Raw genomic sequence first — 25248 nt, 5'->3', positions numbered from 1 at the left:
TCCCAAAAGATGGAAGTGGCTCTTACTCCCATTTTACAGACTTAGCATTTCTAGAGCACCAAGCAATTAACAAAGTGCTGCTCTTAACAATCTTGTCTGGTTTGTAGAGGATCCCAGCTGGGAGGGCCCTTAGAACCCAGGATGTCAGAGCTGTGGGGAGGAGGGGGGGGTTAGACAAACTCCAAACTTCCCAAGGATGAGCAAGTAAATGGTCCAAGATTAGGAACTGAGTCAGTGGGGAGAGCCCGGTGCTCCAGGAAGCTCTTTCTGGGTGCCCCTTCTGTATTGGGCAGTTTGCAGAGTCAGAAGATACCTACTCCTTCAGTGCCAAAGTCTGGGCATTCTAGGCCTTGGCAATACCCCCAGCTGCAAGCTATCTTGCTCCAGGCTCTTCCCCTCATTATCCAGGAGCCCGGCTCTGCCTGGACATGGTATCAGGGTCCCGGGCTGGGAGTTGGGGGACAACAGCTGTAAGCTCTGAGTCTATGACCTTTGGCAGGGTCTTCCACTCAGCTTACACAGTTCAATCCTGCATTAGTCCTTAAACTGTCCATCCGACCGGTTCCAAGTGCTTACTATGCTGAGTCCCGGGAACGCAAACAAAAATTCTCTGCCCCTGCCCGGAGGCCCAAAGCCAGCCGGGCGGCGCCGGCCCCTCCCCCAGTGGGGTTCCCCTGAGGCGGCCCATGGTTCCTTCAAGTGCAGGACAGAGATCCTTGGATCAAACAAGATAATGAAAATAACAGACGCAACGTTCTCCGCCGTCACTGTTGGCTTTAATTCTCATCGTCCTCTGGGAGTGACTGTGACATGCTGATTTTACAGAGAAGGAAACTGAGGCGCTGGGACTGGCTAGGAAGTGTCTGGAAAAAGGCTAAGGCTCCCTGGGCCACGGTCCCTAAGAAGTCACGCCTTAAGTGTCGGGTTTGTCCCCGTCTCCAAGAGGGCTGAGACCTTCGAAAGAGCTGACCTCGGAGAGGGAGCTGACCTCGGGAAGCGGGGCTGTGCGGCCTCGCTTCCCCCTCCGGCACCAGAGCGGGACGACTGCCCCCAGGAAGCACTTACTAAGTGCTGGGGGTGGGGAGAGGCATCGGCGCCCTCCGGGGAAAGCGCGAGCTTCCTGCTCCTTAGGCCGGGGCTTCGGAGACTTGGCGGGGCGGTGTCTCCTGGCTGGGCTTCGCGCCAGAGCGCGGGCAGGGCTGAGCAGCAGCCCGGAGCAGGGGAGAGTTGGGGCTGCGCTCTTGGATTAGTCCGGAGATTCCTGCCAAAGAGCCTCAATTTCCTCCTATGTGAAATGGGCATGAGAGTCCTTGCTTTCCCAGGGTGATGGGGAGCGGTGCAGGGGGCTCCCCGGCCCCGAGAGCACCCCACAAACGTCGGAGGTAATTCGGCCATCGGCTTTCATGAGGCTTGCTCCTCCAGCTCCCGGACCTCAGTTTATCTGACAGTCAGATGGGCGCCCTCACGAGGCTGCTGACGGGGAAATCCTCAGCAAACCAGAAGATGGCGCAAAATCTCTATCTAGTCTGAAACTGCTCCTAGGGAGTTACTGCCAAGGGGAGGAGTTAAGGCGGCTGCGCATGCGCCTTTCTCCTGAAGGGCGGAGTCCTGAGAAATTTTCAAACTCCAGCAATTGCAGAGCCTCCGGATTCCAGGTCCGGAGGGGATTCTGAGCAAGCGCCATTGGAAAGAGAGGGAAGGGGAACGGCGCACTGTCGACGGAGGGGCGTGGCTTGGCACAAAGCGGCCAAGAGAGGCCTGCCACGCATGCGCGCACTGAAGGGGCCGATTAGGGGCGTGGCCGGGGCGTGCTTTACGACAGGTGCGCGCGGCGCGGCGGCTTCACTGTGCGGCGGTGTGGGTGTGTAGCAGGGCCGAAGTAGACGCCGGGCAGGGGCTGCAGTGGGGCCTGGCCGGGTGTCATGTCGCACGGGCACAGTCACGGCGGGGGCGGCGGCTGCCGCTGCGCCGCAGAGCACGAGGAGCCGCCGGAGCAGCGTGGTTTGGCCTACGGGCTCTATCTGCGCATCGACCTGGAGCGCCTGCAGTGCCTCAACGAGAGCCGCGAGGGCAGCGGCCGCGGCGTCTTCAAGCCGTGGGAGGAGCGGGCCGACCGCACCAAGGTGGGGCCCGAGACTGGGCCTGCGGCCGCCCCCAACCCCTCTAGAGATTTCTGGGCTGTGCTGGGGGCGGAGTCTCGAGTGCGGGCGGGGCCGAGGGGGTCCGGAGGGCGGGGCGGGTAGGATGTCTCGGGGGTCTTTTGGGAGGTCGCGGAGAAGCGCACTTTCCAGGATCCCGCCAGCCCTACTTTATAACGCCTAAGCTCCAGGCTCTGGGAGCGAGGGCTCAGTGCTCCCCGTGGATATTTCTGACCTGCAAAGGAATCTGTGAGCTAGTCCATCCCCCACCCCATGGGATCAACGGTTGATCACTGGTCCTCGTGTTATGTTCTGGGAGAGGGACCGGGCCCTGGGGACAGAAATACTGGTGATTTGTGGGAATGTCAGGTCAGAAACGGAGCTTAGGAGAGCTCTTATCTAGCCCCTCCCTTCGAGAGAATGACCCCCTCCCCCCCCCCTAGGTCTAGGGCTCCTTCCAAACCCATCATGATCATTTCGACAATTCTTACTGGATTTACAGAAAATGTTTTTTCTGGAGATCCCTCAAGTAATCCCTCACTGCAGCCCTCTTAGGTGGACAGTTAAAGGTTGATCTTTTCTATTTTATAGAAAAGCAAAATGAGGATCAAACGGGATACCCGTGGCCCAAATTCATTTTTAATTGTAAAATGCCAACACATTTCTCATGACTTGGACTTGTGATGCAAAGTTCGTTTCTCTCCATTATATTATCTTGCTTTCATATATATAGCACTATATAACATCCTCAGAAAGGAAGTGTTTATCCCTGGAGGTTTATCCCCATTTTACAAGTGGGAAAACGAAAAATCATATAGGAGAAATGGTTTGCCCCAGGTTCCTTGGCTAGTGATAATATAACAATATCTGGACTCCTGCACTGCTGCTTTTTCAGCTCTACCTCATGTGCCTGGTATGGTTCCCAATGCAGCATCCTTTTTACCTTTTATAGTTCATTATCATTTCTGGCTTTCCTAACAGCTGAATTATCAAACCCAACAGAATTGGAAAGCCAGAATGGAGCTCTAGAATTAATCTGGAACCCCTTAGATTCAGTACTAGTGAAGTCCTAGGCCATGCTTCTCCAAATTGAGGCAAGCAAAAGCAAACTGCATGTTGTGGCTGGGACACAGATACACACAGGAGAGCATGTGCAAGCAAGTAACTGCATTAAACTTGACTTTCAGAAGAGAAGTGAACACCCAGAGGTGTTAATGATCTGTGGGTTGTTGTTTTTTCCCAGTTTGTAGAAAGTGATGCTGATGAAGAGTTGCTGTTTAATATTCCGTGAGTACCCTTCTAATAGGTACCTTAGGCTTCCTTGTTTTAGTAAGCACTAAGTCTGGTCAGCTTGCCTGGTGGCTTCTTTGCTCAGCATAACATCTATTTTGGAAAGGGGTGGGGAGGATAATCGCTTTCCTTGGAGATGGTAATTCATACTTTTTAACATGTTACATCTTCCTTCAGTCCTCACAAACTACTGTGAGGTAAGGTAACAGAAATATTTTTCCCCATTTTAAAGTTTGGGAGAATTTAGACCCAAAACAAAAAAAAAAAAAAAACCCACCGAAGTCTTCCTGTGTTCTTTCTGTGGCACTCTACTGTGAGTGAGGTATTCATTCCCAATAAAGAAGATAAAGTTCAAATGAATATCCTTAGAATCATCAGCCATTAAGAGTTGGAAGGAACCTTTAGAGACCATCAAGTCCAAGGCTCTCATTTTACAAAGGAGGATATGGAGGCCCAGAGAAGGGAAGTGATAACCAAGGTCATATAGACAGTAAGAAGCTGGCCTAACATGACCCTCCAGCTTTCTGACTCCCAGCTTGTCTTCTGTGTTTGGGCAGGTTTACAGGTAATGTTAAACTGAAAGGAATCATCATTATGGGAGGTGAAGATGACTCGCATCCATCAGAGATGAGACTGTAAGTAGCAAAGACCAAAGACCCAAAAATGTCTAGTTATGTGTATCTCTCTTTAGTGGTCAAAGATTTTGATCCTGGTAATAGTTTACCACAAAGTCCCACATATAATATTCTCTAGTGTTAAATAGCACATAGCACTTTGCAGAGGCAGTTAATTACCTTTCGGGTATTCTTATGCATGGTGATTCTGCTGGGTAGTAGACTTTTTGTTATTGGTCTGAATTACCTTCCTCAGATAACAGAGCTCCTTTAGTGCAAAAAAAAAAAAAAAAAAAAAAAAAAAAAAAGCTAGTATGTTTCCTTAGAAGTGATCCCAATGATCTTCATGGGCAAACTCTGTGCTTCAGGCAAAAGTCCCCTCCCCCCCCCAATACTTCCAATAAGTGGTCGTCTTTGTAATAGCTAGTGAAAGAGATTTCATTATCTTAGCTGTCCTTTTCATTATTATAATGCTTGCTTATTGTTAGTAAGTGGCTTCTTTATAAAGAATTCAGCTTAAACCTATATATTTTACCCAGTAGTCTTAATTTTGCTCCCTGGAGACACACAACTTGAACTAATTTAATTTAAATAATGACTTCTTGGTTTATCACTTATATTTTCTTGAAACACCTCCTACCTGGCTAGTCTCCCTAGGTCATCTGGAAATATTGATATTTTCGATAAATTCCTCCATTTATATAATACTACTAGATATTATTCTTTTCTTAATCTGGATTCACTTTTTGTCTTTGCCAACAAAAACAAATAATTGCTAAATACATGACATATTTCATGTCTTAGAGTTTTTGGTGGGCCATTTTTAGTAAGTAAGGAAATAACAGGTCAAGTTCTGCTATGGTACCCATGAAAAAAGAGAACCAGAGAGAGGCCTCCATTGTATTGCATCCATTGCATTGGTTCTAAAAGGAGATTGCATGGAAAAACACTAACAAATAAACAGCCCTAGGTGAGAAGGCTTGGAAAGACTTGATATTTTTGCAGAGGTGCTGAAGCCATATGAAATGTTGAATTTTAGGAACAATTAGGCAGGAAATGTTTTTGCAATTGTAGCACAATATAAGTTTTAAAAGACATAAGTGTAAATAGAGGTGTGACTATTTATACTATTTTGTGATAAGGCGATCATCTTTATGGCATAAAGAATAAAACGTTAAAATCAGGGACAGAATTGATCTGGTGGAAAAACTGCACTAAGGAATTTTGAAGTACTATTGAAAAATGGGAGGTGGGAGTGGAGAAAACCATTGTCTTAGAAGTTTGAATTTGCCATTTAACTATCCCTATTGCTTTAAGAGTGTGTGGTCCATTTGAGATAGATAATCAGGATATTTGTTTAGTTGGAAAATGGGTGGGACAAATCTTAAGAATTGTACAACAAACCTGATAAGTGTTTGTTTCTGTTTTAAAATGTCCTAGCACTATTTGCTGAAATGTGTTCAAGTTTTGTGAACTATGCTAAAGGTGCTAGATTGCAGTTTGTTGATAGAATTTTTCATGCTATAAAGTGAGTTAAAAACTACATTAAAATGATCATTTCTCATGGCTACATCCTTAAGATCTTATGGTAAAGTTATTGACATTTATTCTTGGTGTAAATTCTCTGAACATTTGGCATGCATGCTTATAATAGTGTTTTGGCTGATAACACTTCTTCAGGGCAGAATCTTGAATCCTCTTTATCATAATTGTAAGCTGGATTGATATGCTGAGCTGGTTTCTTTGGAGCCACGCATTATTTGAATTTTGAATTCCTTAAGCTTATCTGTAAAACTTCTTTACATGGGTTTGTGCCACTTTCCTTACAAGTGAACTCACAGTATTGACAGTCTCTGAATTTGGTATCCACTGTTTTTCCACGATCCCTTATGATCATCCCAAGTAAAATACACCACATATCATATTGGCAACTTCAGGTCTTTTAAGTTTAAAAAAAGAATCTTTTCCTTCTTGGTCACATTTTACATTTATAAGGTTATAGCTTGAGGTACATCCGGTTAGTTGGATTTTTAAAATCTTTCAGCAAATAGTAAATAAAAAAGTGATTTTTTTCCCATATGTTGTTCTTGAAACTATAATTAAATTTCCTTTTGTGATTTCTTTCCCTTTGTTCCTTGCTTATGTTAATATTAAGATAATTTGGGAAATTGGTGACATAACAAAAACGGTTTCTTTATAGTATCATTAAAGTACATTTTTCTTCCCTTTTTTGTTTATAAAAACAAAAAATAAAATGCTAATATTCCTGAAAGTGTCTTTTTGAGGAAAATTGAGGATTCAGTGGGATAGGCTTCAGAAAGATTGGTAAATCTTGTACAACATGTCATGTGAATCTCTTGTCTCTCTTTAGGTTCAAAAACATTCCACAAATGTCTTTTGATGATACAGACCGAGAACCTGATCAGACTTTTAGTCTAAATCGAGACCTCACTGGAGAATTAGAATATGCTACAAAGTAAGCCCTAAGTCCCTTTTCTTTTTAAAAGCATCATCTCTTGAGGGACAAAAGACATGTTGATTTGTTATTGGCAACTGATAATTTGTTTTTGGCTAGTCTTCTTTCTTAATGTAGGCAATGATTAAAAAATATGGAGGAAGTTACATAAGCTATTGCTTGGATCGATTTTTACCCACTTCTGATGTGAGAAGCCAGACTTGTTAACTCTTGCATGAACAATGCCATTGTGGGAAATTGTAAGAAAAGATGGTTTTGTGAGGGAAAAGGCTGGTAGCATAGGCTCCTCTTTTCCTTCCTTGTAGAATCATAGGATTTGGGAAAAGAAAAAAATAATAGAATTTGGAGCTAAAAGAGACCTTAGAGTTATCCAGGTTAGGTCAGACCCTTCAGAAGCCCAGAGAAGCAGATGGACCACCCAGAAGGAACAGAGCTGAGGTGTAAAGGGACTTTTTGCATCCCAAATTTCTTATACCCGAGGGCCCAAGCTAAGCTTGTTTTAGAATTGCCTTGTTTTATTATAGCACTTTTTTGCTGAGCACTGCTAATTGATTTGTAGTTATCTCATTTGATTTTCATAATAACCCTGGGAGATAAGTGTAATTTATGATATCCATTTTACAGATAAGGAAACTGATACTTTATGGTTGTGACTTGCCCAAAGTCACACAGGTAGGAAATGTCTTGAGACTTCATTTGAACTCAGGACTAACTGTTTTCAGGCCCAGTGTCACCAGCTACTCCTTAATGTTGTAAATGTTGTTTTTAAAATGGTCTTTCCTCTTCCTTGTCTCAAGAACTTAGGAACATTGATGTGTTGGTATATAGGAGATAAGCAGAAACATAAAAATCCCAGGATGGTTTTTCTGACATCTGGCTAGTTTGTGATTTTAAACAAAAATTGGATGTTTCTGAAATGAGATTGATGAGTGGGGGGTTAGCTATCATCATATTCTAACAGTCTATTTTTCCTTCTTGCTTCCATTCTTAACAGAATTTCTCGTTTTTCAAATGTGTGTCATCTCTCTATTCATATTTCAAAAAACTTCGGCGCTGACACCACAAAGGTGTTTTATATTGGACTGAGAGGAGAGTGGACTGAGGTAAGAAATATAAAACAAATGAAGTAACATTCTTATTACAGTGGGAGGAATCTAATAAAAGGAAGACAAATAAGTAAAATGCATTCTCCCATGTTACCCTCTTTTCTTCATGGGTTCTTCATGGAAAAATTATCTTAGCAGTTTGATATGCCATGCTTAATTTTAGTTGTTATGGGGGTGTACTATCTGCTATGGATTATTGTAGCTGAAAAGAGCCTTATAACACAGGTTAGAATGTAAAATGACTTACGTCATGGAGAAAATCTATTCCATTGAGACCCAGAGAAAGGTCCAAAGGGTATGTGATAGAACTGAACACAGGTTTCCAAGGCCAGTGCTTCAACCACTACATACCACTGCTTCAAAAGTTAGGTCAAGTTGTAATGGGGTGAAAAAACCTAGTATTTAACTTGTAAAAGTAATGCTACTTTGCAGGTTGAAAAGTAACTGAGGGTGATGGATACTGGGTGATTATAAGCATTGTATTCCAAAAAAAAGGACTGAAGAAAACTACTAGTGTGTAATATGTAGAGCAGTATTTTAATGGCCAGTTGGCTAATTCAACTTTTCTTGCTTTTTCTTAAGATGCGTCGACATGAGGTGACTATCTGCAATTATGAAGCATCAGCTAATCCAGCAGATCACAAGGTCCAACAGGTCACCCCACAGACGCACTTCATTTCTTAAAGGCAAGCTGGGGCTACCACAGAAGCTTTTTTGTCAGCAATGATGTCAGACAACCATTTTGGAAGGAAAAAGATGGGGTTTGAGAGATATGGCTATTGCAGTTTCCCCCAAAGCTTTGTTGTTGGGGACCTGAAAACTGAGAATATCAAACCATTGGTGAGGGCCACTGGATTGTTGAGGACAGTTTGGCATTTTGGGCACTGTAGAAATTGGGTCTTGAGCCCATTGGAAATCTGGCAGTCATGGATAGCCCTTGTTTCCCAGTTTGGATGTGCCTGTGAACTCTTAAGTGTTTTTATCCCTTTGTGGCAGGACTTTCGTGTGACCTTTTTAAAAATCAGTAATTACCACTGCTAGGTGGCCTGTAGCATTCCAAGATCTTGAGATTTTTGTTCATGACATTTGCCGCTAAGATCTCCCATCTTGAAATACTTTTCCCTGCTTGCTCCCTCCCTCCTGTTTGTGTGAAGTATTTTGTGTTTGTTGTGGTTAAGCCACTCAGGTCTACCAGGTAGCTGCTACCCCCTCTTGAAGTATTCTGAGATTGTGACTGTAGAGCTAGTCTCTTGATCACATTTATAGCTTTGCACCCTTTCTTCCTGCCTTTGGTAACCAACCTGAGGGATGGTGTAGCTGAAATTGTTCACATTGGTATGGCCATTTTGGTGGTGACATTGAGACTTAGGAAAAGCGTTGTTTATGGCATGATGCTTAATGCTTCTTAGAAACCAGAAATCTTTGAGCTCTTCTGTGCACAGTGTTCTATTCCTTGTGACTAAGAAGCTTCCTAATAAATCCACATCAGATATAACGTTTGTTGTGTGTGTTTTTCACCATTCATATTAATAGTAATTCCCTCTCAGAATATTTTGCAGTTCACAAAACATTTTCCTCAAAAAAGCCTTTTGAAAAGAGAAATTGAACACACAGGAATCAAAATTTGTATATTACCTTAGAAATAACCTAGTCCAACTGTCTCATTTTATATCTGGGTATACTGCAGCTCAGAGTTAAAATGCCTTGCCCAAGATCACACAATCCAAAATTCAAAAGCAGATTCTTTGCAAACTGCAGAGAATGCTGCTTTGTGCAAAGAAGATGAGGGGGCTGAAGTTCAGTTAAGCTGACTTGCACAATGGCAGAGCCAGTCATTACTTGAAGACTGAATCTTCTCACTATACAAAATGCTGACTGTGACCCAAGAATCTTTTTGGAAGTTCTACTCTCAGCTCATGAGAGATGACAGTAAATTTAGTTCCTTGGTTCATCTTCAGGTATTGAGCTTGAAAGTTTTTCTTCATTTCTTGAAATCATGCCTACTCACATGGAAATAAAAATCTGCATGTGCTGAATTGTCCTTTTCCAGTCTGTATCAAACTTAAAGAGGATGGTAAGATCACAGATTTAAGGGAAATAACTTAAGCTATTCTTTAACACTATGCACCTGTGCAGATAATTTTGGAGGTTGCTGTTAACCTAGTTCTATATTTCTTGAAGAGCAAACAGCTGTCACACAGAAATGAGCATTTAAGACTTGGGGGGAATTAAATATGGTCCTATTGTAAACATCAGTACCAGAAATGAGGAAAAGTAAACAAATGCTTAAAAAAGGCCAGTTTCAGGGATTGAATGTGGCTTATAAGTAAACTGACATCCAGAGTAAATTGGATACTTGCTTGAGGTATAATCATCCCAATCTCCAACCACAGTATTTTTATCAGTACCGTAAAGTAAGTTGGAGATGAGAAACAAGACATTCCATGGTGATTAACCCTATGAAGGAAGGATAAGTATTCAATTTGAGATCCTGAAACACAGAAAAAAAAACCCTACTTTATCACACTACTAGATATTATCCTAAGGTAACCTCAAGTTGCCAAACTTGCTGACTTCAGGATGGTGTGGTTTATAATTACTACAGGATCACTATATAATATATGAGCATGGGAAGAATTGCATTATTAGCTTCCCAGAGCTAACATGGTTATCAGGGGCTATTTCGGGGAAGGAGATTTCCAAGTCCCTTGGGGACCTATCCCTGGCCTAGGGGGACGACTGGGGCTTTACCCAGAGACCGTCCACTTCTCTTTATCGTTCCCTTTTCTCTTTCACCTCCATCACCAGGGGTCGCTCAGACTTAGTACTGGGGTTCCTAGGCACCCATTAAGCACTCGAGCCCAAAAGAACCTGCCTTCTGGCCTGAGGGATCAATGCCACCTGAGGCTTTAGATCAAAGGCACAGCTCCGGTAGTTCAAAGGAAAGCTTCGACGCGATTCAGGTGGGAGGATGCCTTTGGGGCGGTGGGGAAGAGTGAGTCACTGTCTGCTCCTCGGCTGGGTCCTTGTGCCAAGGTGCTGTTTCCGGACCCCGGTTTTCCTCAGGGACCTTTATGGCAGCCAAGAGCTGAACCCTCTAGGAACTTCTCTTCTCCGGCGTGGCTCTTAATAGGGGGCCGGCTGGCTGGTGGAGAATTATAAGCACTTTAAAACGAGGGGCCTTCGAGGTTTTTATAAAGTGCAGCCCGGAGATACCGGCCTGGGTCTTACAGGCCAAGCAGCCTCAACTGTCCACTCGGGCCGCCTCTGGGCCAAGTCGGCTACCGGGAGCCAGGTGAGAGCGTGAATAGGACAGCCCGGAGGGTCCCAGGCAGAGGCGCGAACCGCCGGGCGACGTCGGCTTTCCAAGTTCGGAGTGAGCGCCTGCGGGGGTCACAGCTCGCCCTCCTCACTGCGATCGTCCTGGATCTGGGCCGCTCAGCCAGGACAGGTCCTTCCGAAAAGAGGGGCTCTGCTGCCCATCTCCGTGACCTCACATCTGCAGAAGCGGACCTCGGCTGCATCCCCCAGTCCAGTTTCCGGGTTCCATCCCGCGCGGCGCACGCCACTTCCGGTAGCGCGTGGCTGGGTTCTCTCGCCCCAAGCGGAAGTTCCGGCGGGGGCAGCGGGAGGGGGAGGGGCTGGGATGGGGGGGTGGGGAGCTCTGTGAGTATCCGAGCCAGAGAAAGAGGTGAGTCGCTCAGGACGGATTGGAACCCCCGGGAGCTGGGCGCGGCGGAGGTACCATTGTCCGGGAGATTGGAGGGGTGCGTAGGGGCTGGGGGGCGGGCGAGACCATTTCGAGGGATCCGGCCCAGAGGTAAGGGACGGAGGCCAGCCAACAGGAGGAACGAACGAGGCGGGAGGTCCCCTAGTGGGGGCTCCCGAGGCACCTACGAGAGAGTGCGGGCGCGCGGTGCGCCATTGTGCGGGACCCCGGGGCCAGACATGGAACGTCTCATTGTGAGGCTGCCGGAGGGGAGGGGGCAGGAAGGATGCGCTGGGTGGGATGTCCCACTGTGGAGTCGGGGAGCAGGTGGGATGCCGGAGGTGAGATGTGCCATGGGATGGAGGGATGCCTGGGTGGAATGTCCCATTATGAGAGGAGGGATGCCCGAGGTGGGATGTCCAGTGTAGGGTGGGGGGAGCTGAAGAGATGCCCTGGCTGGGATGTCCCACTGGGGGATGGAGGGAGGAGGGATGCCTTGTCTGGGATGCCCCATTGTGGGGCAGGGAGAGCCGAGGGATGCCCTAGGTGGGATGTCCCATTGGGGGTGGGGGGAGCAGGAGGATATCCTGGCTGGGATTTCCCATTGGGGGATGGGGAGAGCAGGAAATGTATTAGTTGGGCTGTCCCATTGTGGGATGGGGGAATAGGAAAGAGGTTGGGAGTGGGATGTCCCATTGTAGGAAGGAGAGACCAGGAAGGCTGCCATGGGTGGGATGCCCCATTGGGGTGTGGAGTAGGGATTCCATGAGGTGGATGTCCCATTGGGAAGAAGTGGGAGGACAGCAGTGAGAAATCCCATTTTAGGAATGGGAAGTTGCAGAGCTGTCCCGGGTGGGATCCCCCACTAGGGGAAAGCAGTAGGGATTCCATGAGGTGGATGTCCCATTGTATAGAAATGGGAGAACAGAAGCGACAATTCCCATCTTAGGGATGGGGAGCTGAGGGGTGCCCTGGGGGAGATGGCCCATTGTGGGGGGTGGGAAAGGGAGGAGGAGGAAGCCCTAAATGGGAAGTGCAGAAATGGAGACAGTCACCGAAAGCTCTGAATGGGATTTCCATTGTGGAGAGTTCTAGAGAAAGGAGCCCTTTTGGGGAGGTCTAAATAAGGAGGGAGAGCCAGGGGTGGGAGGTCTCACTGGAGGGCCTTGAGAGGCCTGGATGGGAAGTGTCTTTGCAGGGGTCCTAGTGGAAGGAGGCGGGTGGGATATCTCAGCGTGTTCCTTGAGAAGAGCCCCTTTGGGGGGATGGTCTTTGTAGGAATGGGGATGGCTGTTTGGAGTTTGGGGGAGAGGACATCCTACTGTGCAAACTTCCAAGCATCTCTCTATGGAGTGTGCCAGAATGGAGAAGGCAGTGGGCAAGGGAGGGAAGTGCCTGCGGGGGAGATGGCAGAGAAGGGGCTATGGATCAGGCCACATGACCATGTAAGGGAAGCCCAGGAGACGCCGTGGAGCATGGGGTGGTCATGGGGGTGACATGCCAAACAAGACCCAGGGTGGGTGTCTGGGGGGTAGCCCAACTGAATGTCCACCAGGCCAGTGGCCGCTGGGCAGGGGCAGAACGGGAAGCGTCCCCAGGAACTTCTCTTCCTGGCCTTCCTCTTGTCTGGGTGGGCCAGAGCAAGGAGGAAGAGAAAGTGGTCTGTGAGGACAGGGATGGGAGGGAGAAAAAGGGCAGGCTCTGGGCCAGGGGTCCTCAAACTACTGCCCGGGCCAGATGCAGCAGCTGAGGACGATTATCCCCCTCCCCCAGGGCTAGGAAGTTTCTTTATTTAAAGGCCCACAGAACAAAGTCTTTGTTTTTACTATAGTCTGGCCTCCCACAGTCTGAGGGGCAGTGAACTGGCCCCTAGTTTAAAAGTTTGAGGGCCCCTGCTCTGGGCAGTTTGGGCCTAAAAGGTCAGGGATCCAGGGCCTCCTGGTCCCCAAGCCCAAGCCCTGGCTCCTGTTGTGGCCACCCCTGTGCCCGGACTGACCCTGCCCAGGAGGGCCACCCAGCTCGGCCTGTGTCAGAGGGGAGAGGCCCTGTTGCCCTGGCTTTGGGAGAAAGTGCCATCTCTCCTCTCCTGTGCCATGCCCCCTGGCTCCCTCACAGTAGCCAGACGATGTCAGAGGTCCCAGGCCCCAGAGAAAGCATGGGGCAAGGACACAGAGAGGGGCAGAGGCAGGAGTCCAGACCACAATGCCCAGGATTCGGGCCCTCCACCTTTACCTAACCTAAAATCCGGCAGCAGAACCCATGGGGGGAGAAAGACACGGACCCTGCCACCGGCAGTGCAGAGAACCTAAGAGGAAGAACCCGCCCTGGAGGTCCAGGTCCACCCAACTCCTGAACCTCCATCCCTATCCAGGCCCCAGCGACGCCAGCCCAGTTGGTGCATGTGCGGTAACACTATGTCTGTCCCCCTGCTCTCCGACGCCGCGACTGTTTCAGGAGCCGAGCGGGAGACAGCAGCGGTGAGGGCCGGCCGTGGGGGCGGGAGCCGGGGGCGGCCCCAGGGGGTGTGGGAAAGGTGGAGGTGGCCCACGGCAGCTGCCCCGGGGCCGGAAACAGGGAACAGATAATGAGCTGTCTGCCCGTCGTCGCCTCAGTTTCTGGGGGTGGGGGGTGGGGAAGGGGCTGGCGGGAGAGGCCCCAAGCCTCTGAGCCCGCCCCCGCTTCTCTTCTTCCTCCAGGTAATTTTTTTACATGGACTTGGAGACTCAGGGTGAGTGGGGTTCCCTGGGTGGGAGGAGGGTCCTGGTGGCAGCCCCCCTCCCTCACGGGCCCCTTTCTTCCCCAGGCACAGCTGGGCTGATGCCCTCGCCTCCATCCGCCTCCCTTATGTCAAGTACATCTGTCCCCATGCGTAAGTGACGCCTTCTTTGGGGGGGGAGAGTCAAGGGGAGGCCCCCGCCCCACCCCCAGGTCCCAAAGCTAGGTCAGGGGAGCCCCGCCCCCCACTCCCGGCTCTGAGGGAGGTCCCTGCCCCCTGCCCCCCACTCCGGGCGCTCACCAGTCTGATCGGGAGCCCTCGGCCGGCTCTGGTCCCCTCCTGGTCGGCGCGCTGATGTTGGAAGCTCGGCAGCGTCTGGTCCCGGGGGGCTCGTCGCCCAGCAACTCCTCTAACACTGGTGTGGGCAGAGGGAGGGCCTCCCCGGTGCGCGGAGCCGCTCCCTTCCCTGCTCCCTTCCTTCCGGCGCAGGCCTCGCATCCCAGTCACGCTGAACATGAAAATGGTGATGCCTTCCTGGTAAGTGAGCGGGCGGGCCGGGCGCGGGGAGGGGGGGGGGGGGGCTGGCCGGGCCGGGCCGCAGGGACCAGGCCCCTTGTCCGCCTGTCCTAGGTTCGACCTGATGGGCCTGAGCCCCGATGCCCCGGAGGATGAAGTTGGGATCAAGAAAGCGGCAGAGAACAGTGAGACTTCACACCCCCCAACCTTCAGGCCGCGCCGGGGGTTTGCAGGGTCCCGGCCTGAGCTCGGGGGGTGCATGGGGGCAGGGAAGGTTGGTGGGCCGGGAGAGACACGCCTTTGCGCCCCGTTTCTGGAAGACCCCGGTTCTAGGTCTTTGAGGGCACCCTCAGAACCTCTTTCTTCCCCCAACTCCCCCTTGTCACTCCATTCCCCTTCCTGCTCCCTCAAGTCAAGGCCCTGATTGAGCATGAAGTGAAGAACGGGATTCCAGCCAATCGAATCATCTTGGGGGGCTTCTCCCAGGTGAGGGCGGGCTCTGATGGGGGGGAGGGAAGGGGGAGGGAGGCTGGGATGTGGGTGGGCGGGAGGCGGTGGCAGCCCGTGTCCAGGCTGACTCGCGCCTCCGGCGGGGCCTGTCCCAGGGAGGAGCCCTGTCCCTCTACACAGCTCTCACCTGCTCCTTTCCCCTGGCCGGCATCGTGGCCCTCAGCTGCTGGCTCCCTCTGCATCGGGCCTTCCCCCAGGTGAGAGCCCCTCCGCTGCCCCATCCCTGACTCGGGGCCCTGAGCTGGCCCAGGCCAGCAGGGGGGGCAGAGCCAGAATGACCCAACGCAGTGCTTCCCCTTGCCTCTCCCTGACCTGTCGGGTCAGGAAACAGGTTGGGGGAGTGAAAGCCACTTCCCTCATTACACAAACGGGTCTGGGGCCTGCCCCCCACCCCGGGTCCTTCCCCAAAGCTCTGGTTCCCAGAGGCGTCAGAGCAGGGCGGGATTCTCCTGGTTGGGGTTTGCTCAGTGGGTGTGATAGAAACTTGGAGAGCCCCCAACCCCTTTCTCAGAATGTTTGCACCCTGTATTATTTATCCTTTTTTTTTTTTTTTTTTTTTGCTGAGACAATTGGGGGTAAGTGACCTGCCCAGGGTCACACAGCCAGGAAGTGTTAAGTGTCGGAGGCCAGATTTGAACTCAGGTCCTCCTGACCTCAGGGCTGGGGCTCTATCCATTGTACCACCTAGCTGCCCCTACACACTATATTCTTAATTGGAGGAAATTCTGAATTTCATTTGGAGGTTAGTAAAAATGGAAATGAACTTTTTCCCCCAGACTCCTTGAAATCCATCCAGGGTTAAGGCCCCTCCTTAAGGTTTTTTTTTTTTTTTTAGTGTATCACACAAACTTTAATTTAAACCAGTCAGCAACATTATGTGTCTGCGGCATGCTGGCCCTGGGAGATACAGAGAAGAGTTAAAGTAGCCCCTGCCTCCGGCAAGCTGCTTAATTCTGCTGGGTCCGCTGCAGAATTAATGCCCCGGGCCTGAAGGGGGTGGGAGGGAGACCAGCTTAGGCCCCCTCGGCCCCCATGTCCCAGCCAGTCCGGGCAGCTGCCAGATTTCCTTCTGCTGGCAGTCGGGCCATCGCCCACGGTGCGGACGGTGCCCTCTCGTGCCCTGCCTTTGCTCTGCACGAGGTCTCTGAACTCCTCCGAGGGTTGGCCATCGGGCCCAGCTCGCTGCCAACCCTGCTGTTAGTGTCGTCCTTCATTGGTTTTGGGGCGTCTGCTCCTCCCAGACCCTTTTAGGATTTCCTTGGCGGAAACTCTGGAGCCGTCTGCCATTTCCTTCTCCAGATTATTTTACAGATGAGGAAACTGAGGCAGACGGCAAGTGAGTGCTTAGGGTCCCACCACTAGTAAGCATCTGCGGTCAGATTGGAACTCTCCAGGCCGAGTTCTCGCCACACTACTCTATTAGAGAGTGTTTTTGGGGGGTGGGAAGGGCCTTTTCTTGTTGTAACCTCCCGGGGGAGGGGTTAGATCCTGTAGCCAGGAACCCAGGCCCTTTGTGCTGCCCCTGAACCCGGACTCTGCCCCAGCAGGCTGCCAATGGCATGGCCCGGGACCTGGCCATCTTGCAGTGCCACGGGGAGCTGGACCCGATGGTGCCAGTGCGCTTTGGAGCCCTCACGTCAGAGAAGCTCAAGTTGGTGGTCTCTCCATCCAAGGTCCAGTTTAAGACCTACCCTGGCGTCATGCACAGCTCCTGCCCCCAGGTCAGTGAAGGGGCCCCCTTCAGTGCGCCGCCCCCTCCCACCCGCTGCCCCCTCTGACCCACCTTTCCCCCTACAGGAGATGGCAGCTGTGAAGGAATTCATCGAGAAGCTGTTGCCCCCCATCTAACAGGATCCTCCCCCAGGTGGGGCTGGGGGGGCCCACAGCAGGATCTGATCTCTGAACATGAAGTGGAAGCCATGGCAGCCCCCTCCCCCACCCCAGGACTGGGTCCCTCCCCCTTGGAGATCATTGCTTTCCTAGCTCCTGTTCCCATCCCTCTTTCCCTGTCTCATCACTGTCCTGAGAGGTGGGGGATCAAAGGTGCAGCCTCCCCTCTCCTGGGAGGCTCGGGATCTCAGCTGCCATAGTCTGTCCTCCAGATCTCCAGTCCCCCAGGGCCACAGTATTGCTAGGGGTGCATGGGGGCCCAGCCGCTGACCCACTCAGGACCTGTATGTACCTCACGGGTCCAGCTTCTGGGTGTACCCCTCTCCTGATCTTCCCCCCAGGTGACCTCAGTGTTTGGGCAGGGGGGGCCTGCGGGCGCCCCCACTCATACACCCACTCCCCCCATCCTCCTGCTGCAGGGAGAGCTGGGTCCCCCCTTCCTCAATCAGATAATCATGTGTTTTCTGCCGCACTCCTGTCCCCTGGCCCTCATCATGAATGTCTCTTATTTTTTCTGCTGACAATGCGCCTCCTCTGGGTCAGGCCCCTCTTGCTGCTGTGCCCCTCCCTGCTGGGGAGGGGCTGGGGCCCAGGTCTTGGGGGTGGGGGTGGGGAGAGGGCAGGTGCGCCTGGGCAGGGGTTTCTTCCCCCCCACATCCCCTGATGGTATCTGCTCCAGCCCGCAGGCCTGGGGCCCATGGACCTCTGCTCAGACATCCCGTTGGGTGGCCCTTCTTGGCCTGTTGGGAGGGGGCTGGGGCTCAGGTTCTGGGCCCAAAAGGGGCTCATCTTCCTCCTCCTCCATGTGGTTTTGGGCGTTTTTCGTTTCTTGTTATGTGTCTCCAAGTCATCCAGATTAAAGAAAAATAAACCTTCCACCTGGCTTCTTGCTCTGAGTTTTGTGGGGGGGAGGAGAAGGGGGAATTCAGAACCATAGAGTGGTCCGGCTTCCTGTCCGGCTTCCTGGCCTTCTCCCCGGTACCAAGGCCCAGAGACAAAGTGTAAGAAACTTTTATTTGCCGACCCGATTACAAGACTTGAAATGATTTGGGGAGGGGGCTGGGTCTGTACCCACCCACCTCCCTCTCCCCCATGCTTTGGGGACCATGAGGGCTCCTCTTGGATGGGCCTGGTCCTGGTGGGCAGGAGATGGGCACTTTCAGCTCCCTGGAGGAAGGAGGTCCCCTGGGTGGGGGTGAGGTAGGAAGGTGAGCCCTCCCTGGCTCCCGTGCCCTCCCTGGCAGGCGTGGCCTCCAGGGAGGAGCTAGGTGGGCTCTGAGGTGGGCATTTGGTGCCCCTCCCTCCTTCCCTTGGTCCTCAGGAGGCCAGAGATGTAATAAGGCCAGGTGAAAGCTCAGGTGGGGGCGGTCCATCGTTTCCCACGACCCTCAGTGGCCCGTCAGGCCTGGCTGCCAAATCCCATCGGGTTCTGCTCTTGCCACCGCCAGAGGTCCTCGCCTGAAACAGCGGGGAAGGTGACCCAGGGGCCGGGCCAGAGCTGGGGGCAGCCGACAGGCCCCGCCCTGCCCCCTCCCGACCACAGATACTCACACATCTTGTCTAGGCCGAAGTCGGCCGTCCAGCCCAGCTCCTCCTGGGCCAGCTTGGGGTTGGCGTAGCAGGCGGCCACGTCCCCGTCCCGGCGGCCCACGATCCTATACGGGATCTACGAGCACACAACAGAAAAGCGCTGAGGGGCAGGGGTGCCGGGACGCTGGCACAGGAGAGCTGTTAGCCTGCCAGCCACCCCAGGAGGGAACAGGGTCACCTGGGCCCATTTATGGAGGACGGCGCGGGCCTGAGCAGGGCACTTGTGGTCAGAGGCTATGAAGCTAGAACTGGCCAGATCCTCAGCAGGAAAGGGGCTTCCCAGGGCAGCCACAACCGCCCCTTCACCTAACAGGAGGAAACTGGGGCTCTGCCCAAGGGGCTGGACCACCCAGCAGGAGGACAGATCTCCCTGGGGGCGAGGGCCAGGGCATCAGTCCCACCTTCCTTCCTGAGGCCTTCTCCATCGCAGTCACCATCTGGAGCACAGAATAGCCGGTGCCTGTTCCCAAGTTATAGATCTGAGGGGACAAGGTGCGCTGTGAGAAGGGGGGGCCTGACAGGGCTCAAAGCCCCCTGTTTCAGCTCGTCTCTAGCTTCCTCCTCACACTGCCCCGGGGCTGGTTTCCTACCCGACAGCCGCACTGTTCCTTGAGTTTCTTCAGGGCTGTGATGTGGCCCTTAGCCAAGTCCACAACGTGGATGTAGTCCCGGACACCTGGATGGAGGAAGTGTCCCGTGAGCCCCCAACTACTGGCCGGACTCCCCTGCCCACTAAGTACCCACCCCTCACCTGTCCCATCCTCCGTGTTGTAGTCGTTGCCATAGATGTTGAGGATCTCCCGGCGTCCTACTGCCACCTGCGTGGGGGAGGGCAGTCAGGGTGGGCCCCGTTCCCCGCGTGCCCCCAGTCAGGCCCCTCCCCGGCCCGTGGGGTACCTGGGAGACGTAGGGCATCAGGTTGTTGGGGATGCCCTGTGGGTCCTCACCGATGCGGCCCGAGGGGTGGGCCCCGATGGGGTTGAAGTATCTCAGCAGCACGGCGTTCCAGTCCTGGGGGTCCCGAGCTGTCAGCCTTCGCGCCCACCCCCGCTCCCGACCTCTCTGCGCTCGGAGGGGTCCCGGGGAGCAGTACACCCCCCCGCCACCCTGAGGAAGCCACTCTTCCCGCAGCAGGCCTCGACTGCCCCGTCTGTAAATGTCCCGGGGGGGGGCTGACCTTCTCTGCCCGACACAGGTCCCGGATCATCTCCTCGATGAAGAACTTGGATTTGCCGTACGGGTTGGTGCAGCCCCCGGTGGGGTGGTTCTCGTCCAGGGGCAGGTAGCTGGGGTTGCCGTACACGGTGGCCGAGCTGCTGAACACCAGGTTCTTCACCCCGTGGCTTTTCATGGTCTGTGCCCCCGGCAGGAAGTGAGGTCAGGCCTCGACCCTGGAAGGCACCTTGTCCCCTTGCTGCCCACATGCCCGTCCACAGCCGGCCCGGCCCCCTCTCAGGGTCAGCCCCCCCCCTCCCAGCGGGGGTCAGCCTAAGGCCCCACTGGCCTGCGAGCCGGCCTGCGGCCCTCGGGCCCCTGGCCCAGCCTCTCACCTCCAGCAGCTGGATGGTCCCTGTGAGATTGACCTTGTAATAGTCCAGAGGCTTCTGTACCGACTCCCCAACGGCCTTGAGCCCCGCAAAGTGGACCACGGCCGTGAAACTGTGCTGGAGGGAAGACAGGGGGCGTGGAGGCGCCGGCCCGGGGGTGCCGCCCGCCCGTCCCAAAGACCACCGGCCGCCCTCACCTTCTTAAAGAGCCCTTGCAGCGCCGCCTTGTCCAGAATATCCATCTCCTCAAACTCCACCTTCTTGCCGGTGATCTCCTCCACTCGCCTGAGGCTCTCGGGCACGGGACCCTCCCCTGGCGGGGAGAGGAGACAGGCTGGGGTCCCGGGGAGGCGCCGCCGCCGGGGGGCTGGAGACCCTCCCTCCGCCCCCCGCGCGCAGAGGGGGCCGGGCCCGGGGTCCTCACCTCGGACGGTGTTGTGGAAGTTGTCGATCACCACGGGCTGGTAGCCGGCCTCCAGCAGCTCCAGGACCGTGTGGCTGCCAATGTAGCCGGCCCCTCCGGTCACCAGCACCTTGTCGGCCATCGTCTGGAACAAGGTGCAGAGCCTCCAGCCCCCGTGCTGCGCGGGGTCACCTCCCCTCCCCCCGAGCTGTTCCTGGGAGACCTCCGGGCCCCCCCTCCCTCCCAGCTGTCCCTCCCAGAGCGGGCTCGGGCTGCGGACGTGGCTCGGCCCCTGCCAAGCGGGCAGGTAGGGAGGTTCCTCCCCGCCAAGGGAAGAGGAAGGAGGAATGCATTCAGGTTTCGCGGAACTCCGCGCCCCGCCCCTTTTGCCCAGGGGCCCCTCCCCCACTCCCTGCCCCGCACTAAGGGGCGTCTTCAACTGCCCCGAAGGGGCAGGGATGGGGGGGAGGGGACAGAGGCTCCCAACGTGCCCAGGACCCAAAGAAGGGCAAAGGGTCTCTCGGAACAGAACCAGGGCCAGCCTGGGGAGGAGCCGAAGGAGGGCGGAGCTGCTATTGGCCGGAGAGACCCCTCCCCGGGCCGGGGGAGTCAGCCCGGTCCGGCTCGCGTCTGGCGGGGCTTCCCAATGAATGAAGGGGTGTGAGGCCCAAGCGAGGGAAAAGGAGCGTGTGCACGGGGCTCCGGCCAACTCTGGGCCCTCTCCCCACTGGCCCCCATGCCTCCCTCTCCCCCTCCTCACACAGCTGGCCTCTACCCTCAGGGACTTTGGCCCAACACAGTGCCCCGCCAAGCACAAACACCCCGGGATCCGGCCCCCGCCCCCACCTGTGGCGTCGGCTCTTCTTTCCCGGGGTGGGACGAGAGATTAGGGAAGGGGCAGCTATCCGTCCCCGCCCGGGTCCGAGGATGCGGGGCCCCGGCCCAGCCGTGGAGCTCCGCTCCCCGCAGGCTGCCCCTCCTCGAGGACTCCCTCCCTCCCAGTCTTAGCTCCCTCTTTCCCACCGAGAGCGCTCAGCCCATCCTCACTGTTCAGAGGCGGTGGATGGTGCAGCCCGGATAGACCTGAACGCCAATGGCTGGAGCTAACCGGCTGACCTTAGCCAAGTCATTTGACCAGTTTGCCTCAGTTTCATCAACTGCAAAATGGGAATAATAGCACCGACTACTTCGCAGGGCTGCTGTGGGGATAATCCCGGAGCAACATTTGCGAAGCGCCCCTTTACGAGGAGTCTCCTTCCCGACTGGGTGATGATGAGTATCGATCGTCACCCTCGCCTTGTCTCTCACTCTCCGGACTCCCACCCATCCTCTAGTTGAGATCCACCTCCGGGGCTGGGCTACTCCTCCCTTCCATCCGCTCCGCTCGGCGAGCCCGGGCCCCTCTAACCCCGCCCGCAGTCCCCGTACCTGCTCAGCAGGGGGCTTGCCTTCTTGGCTCACAGATTGGGAGAGCGGGGTCCAGCGCCAGGTCGGCTGAGATCCAGGGCCACTCTACGCGCGTCCCCTTTAAAGATCTCGGTCACGCCCCCTTCCACGCCCCCTTCGGCACACGCTACCTAAGGCCCCATGGAAACGTGTCACCGAGGCTCGGACTATGGAGACGGAAGGAGGTCAAAAAGGAACCAGACGGCTCTAAGGCGCCTGCGTGATGCGCTTCCGAAGAGGGGCTGGCGAGGAGAGAGCAGACTGTACCATTGTACAGCAGCAAGCGGGGAAGGAAGAATCGCGTCCTTTTGGGTGGGGTGTATGGAGGAAATGAATGGACCAGGCCATACCACTGAGCTGCTAAGCGAAGGGGTGGCAAAAGTTCGTTGACGTGAGCCTGAGCAGGTGGCTCCTGTCCGGCGGGAAGGCTGACGCAGTTGCCTTTGACTCCCAAAGCCAAGCCTGACTTAGAGCTCGCTGCCTCGGGAGCTGGGGGCGGGGTGGGAGTCGGGGCGGGTGTCCCTTAGAGGACGGAGCGTAGGAGCCGCTAGGGGGCGCAGTGAATAGCGCACAAATTTGACCTCTAACACTTAACACTTCCTAGCTGTGTGACCCTAGGCAAGTCACTTAATCTCAATTGTCTCAGCAGAAAAAAGAGGGCGCCACCTGGAAAGCCGATCCCAGGTGGCCGGGGCCCGCCGCTCCCCACCTCAGCCCTGTGACCCCCTCCCAGGTTGGGAAGGAGGGGAGAATACCCGGAGGCAGGCGGATGGCGTCCTTAGCGAAGGACCTGGGGCACGTTCCCAGAGCAGGTGGAGAGCTCGCATCGCCCGCGGACCTTCCTTGGCTCCTGCGTGCTTGACATGTTTCTGGGCGCTTCCTACATGCGGGACCTTTTGTGCGCAGGATCGAAACGTCGGGGCCGGGGAAGCGATCACGGAGCCCTCTCCGAAAGCTTTCTGGTCAAACCATCTCCAAATCGAGCACAAGCCTTTATTTGGGCTTTTACTTGGGGGACCCTCGCCTCAAAGGAGACGGACACCCCAGCCGAGTAAAGCGAGGGATTACGCGGAGAAGGGAGAGTAACGGGACCAGTGGGCAAAGCAGGGAAAGATAAGATGGGTATGGGAAAAGGCCCCGTGAGTGGAGATGTCCCGGAGAAGACATGTCTGCTTCTGTCCTAGTGAGCAGAATAAGGGGACAGAGAACAGCTGGTCATGCGTGGGGAAAGGTAAAAGAGTCTGGGTAGCCGGGCCTGGGCAAGCTAAGGTTCCAGCACTGGAGGGGGAGGTCTCCAAAACTGTGATTCGGAAGTGGGAGCAACGCAGGGGGCAAAAACTCTCTATGGCTTTAGAAATTGCCTCAAGAAGTAAGAGTCTGTACACGTTAATACAATTTTTTCAATGAACAAAAATCTATTTTCTTTCCTTTTCCCCTCACCCTCCATAAACAAAAAAAAAATCCTTGTATCAATTTGCATAATCAAAGAAAACAAATTCTGCCACTGGCCAAAAATCTGTCTCCACCTCCCTGGCCACGCCCCCCAAAACGTCTCAGTCTGCGGCAGAGCCCCATGTGGCTGTTTACCTAGCTCCGGGAGCAAACGAGGACTTGGCTGTCTCTAAGACTGAGCCCTTCCCACAAAAAGCTCATAAAAGAAGAGGGAAAGGAAAACTGGATTCAAAAAGCGTTTGTGAAGCACTTAGGGGCCCGGCACTGAGCCAGATGCTGGGGATGTAAATAAGAAAAAGACAGTCCTTGTGCTCCAGGAGCTTACCAAATGGGAGGAAATGCTCTAAGGAGTCTAGGTTCAGGAGCTACTCGAGGGAGAAGAGGAGTAAGCGTTTCTGAAGCACTTAAGTCCTGGCCATTGTGCTATATATACTTGTACAAATATTTCCTTTGATGCTCTACATGTAACACTGGAAATAGGTGCTGTTGTGATCCCTTTTTAACCGTATGAGTGTTGTGCCACATGTCTTGACCCAGTTTCCCAATTGTCCTATCTGCCTCAGGTTATAACCTTTCCCTCTTAAAATGTTTGAAAAGATAAAGGTTTTACATCTTTAGGCTATAATCATTCCTTCTTAATGTTTGACAGGGTAAAAGTTTTTCCATTTTAGACATCATTAGAATATCATATCAGTAACCTCTCCAGTACCTCCCTCCATTGTGTCATCCTAGGTGCCTCCCCCCATTAAGTTATCCCCATCCAGCTACCTCCCCCATTATGTCATTGTTCTTGTTATCCTATAAAAAATCTTGCTATCCCGATACTCAGGGCTGGATTCTTTGAGAATCCAAACATGGATCATTTGGTCCCAGAAAATCTCTCCACTTAATAAATTAAATTGTTCTCTAATCTCTGTCTTGCTCAGTTTCTCCAGCATTACATGAGAAACTGAAGCAGACAGAAGTTAAGCAACTTGTCGAGGGACATACAGCTATTGTCTGAGGCTGGACTGGAACCTTGGGCCCCATGCTCTCTCCACTGCACCACCTGGCCCTCTGAGGGAAGTAAAGCTGAGAATTCCAGGAACCTGGCCAGCCAGAAATGATCTCCTAGCTGAAGGGTGAGAGCCCTGGAAGTTGTCTGGCCAGATCATGGCAGGATGAAGGCAGACATTCGTCCATAGGTTTCTCCTTAACTAAGACTTATACACATACAAAGTACATAAAAAGGATTTCATGTGAAATTGCACTCCCTCAAGCTTTTGGGGTTTTTTAGCCTGGATCCTAAAAAGTGTGCTGCTTGTCTATGGCCTGCTCTAAATGTCCTTTTATTCTGTGTGTTTAAAAGTTTTTTTCATTAATGCTTTTTCGTTGGGGGGGGGGGGTGTTAATTGCTAATTTCTCCCCTCCAGAATTCTCTAGTTTCTTCCCAAAATGAAAGGCCTCTAGTGTAACAAATAAGTATAGTTGTTAGGTACAGTGAGCACACAGATGAGTCTTAATCCACACCCCTAGTCTGTCACCTCTCTGGTGGAACTGTGACTTGTTATTGCTACTTTCCAAGGTTACTAAATGACAAACTGACTCAGCATTCATTTCCTGAGGAAGTCCTCAGTCTTACTAATAGGCCTTGCATCTACTGCCACTGAGCCATCTGTGGACTCCCCAACCTCCAGGGACAGATTGAAGGAAGCTCCTTGAGGACAGGTATATTTCTGTCCTCCCTGACTTGCAGTCTCACCACCAAGGTTCCTGGCATTGTCACATGGTTCATGTCACAACACCATAGATAGATATAAAAGTGACCCTAAGGAACGTGGACTCTCATCTGCCCCCCAGAACCAC

The 25248-nt window shown here is 53.0% G+C and overlaps 3 protein-coding genes across 7 annotated transcripts; 2 read left to right on the top strand and 1 right to left on the bottom strand.

Annotated features, from left to right (window-relative positions):
- The first annotated feature begins 1652 nt into the window (after positions 1 to 1652).
- PITHD1 (PITH domain containing 1) lies at positions 1653 to 9119 on the top strand. The gene is made up of 6 exons (XM_051988267.1): positions 1653 to 2123; positions 3382 to 3425; positions 3986 to 4063; positions 6414 to 6518; positions 7513 to 7621; positions 8207 to 9119. The coding sequence occupies exons 1-6, from the start codon at positions 1923 to 1925 to the stop codon at positions 8306 to 8308; spliced, it is 639 nt and encodes a 212-aa protein (XP_051844227.1). The 5' UTR covers positions 1653 to 1922; the 3' UTR covers positions 8309 to 9119.
- A 2125-nt stretch (positions 9120 to 11244) lies between these two features.
- On the top strand, positions 11245 to 17841 carry LYPLA2 (lysophospholipase 2). 3 transcript variants are annotated; one of them, XM_051988263.1, is made up of 10 exons: positions 11245 to 11315; positions 13705 to 13810; positions 14030 to 14061; positions 14137 to 14202; positions 14539 to 14586; positions 14680 to 14750; positions 14978 to 15051; positions 15171 to 15272; positions 16623 to 16796; positions 16873 to 17841. In XM_051988263.1, exons 2-10 carry the CDS (start codon positions 13733 to 13735, stop codon positions 16921 to 16923), a joined length of 696 nt encoding a protein of 231 aa, XP_051844223.1. In that variant the 5' UTR covers positions 11245 to 11315; positions 13705 to 13732; the 3' UTR covers positions 16924 to 17841. The 3 variants fall into 3 exon arrangements, with proteins under 3 accessions (XP_051844223.1, XP_051844222.1, XP_051844224.1); XM_051988262.1 differs by having other exon boundaries at positions 11274 to 11365; XM_051988264.1 differs by having other exon boundaries at positions 11315 to 11391.
- A 119-nt stretch (positions 17842 to 17960) lies between these two features.
- GALE (UDP-galactose-4-epimerase) lies at positions 17961 to 22055 on the bottom strand. 3 transcript variants are annotated; one of them, XM_051988239.1, is made up of 11 exons: positions 21934 to 22055; positions 20527 to 20650; positions 20300 to 20415; positions 20106 to 20219; positions 19733 to 19909; positions 19453 to 19566; positions 19307 to 19373; positions 19146 to 19231; positions 18957 to 19034; positions 18517 to 18631; positions 17961 to 18423 (listed from the first exon to the last, which is right to left on the bottom strand). In XM_051988239.1, exons 2-11 carry the CDS (start codon positions 20645 to 20647, stop codon positions 18365 to 18367), a joined length of 1047 nt encoding a protein of 348 aa, XP_051844199.1. In that variant the 5' UTR covers positions 20648 to 20650; positions 21934 to 22055; the 3' UTR covers positions 17961 to 18364. The 3 variants fall into 3 exon arrangements, with proteins under 3 accessions (XP_051844199.1, XP_051844201.1, XP_051844200.1); XM_051988241.1 differs by lacking the exon at positions 21934 to 22055 and adding an exon at positions 21553 to 21755; XM_051988240.1 differs by lacking the exon at positions 21934 to 22055 and adding an exon at positions 21529 to 21545.
- Between the last annotated feature and the right edge of the window lie 3193 nt (positions 22056 to 25248).

Source organism: Antechinus flavipes, chromosome 3, assembly GCF_016432865.1.
Source record: "Antechinus flavipes isolate AdamAnt ecotype Samford, QLD, Australia chromosome 3, AdamAnt_v2, whole genome shotgun sequence".
In the NCBI taxonomy this organism is placed as follows: domain Eukaryota; kingdom Metazoa; phylum Chordata; class Mammalia; order Dasyuromorphia; family Dasyuridae; genus Antechinus; species Antechinus flavipes.
The sequence above is the reverse complement of the archived record's forward strand: the minus strand, read 5'-3'. Positions and strand labels throughout refer to the sequence as shown.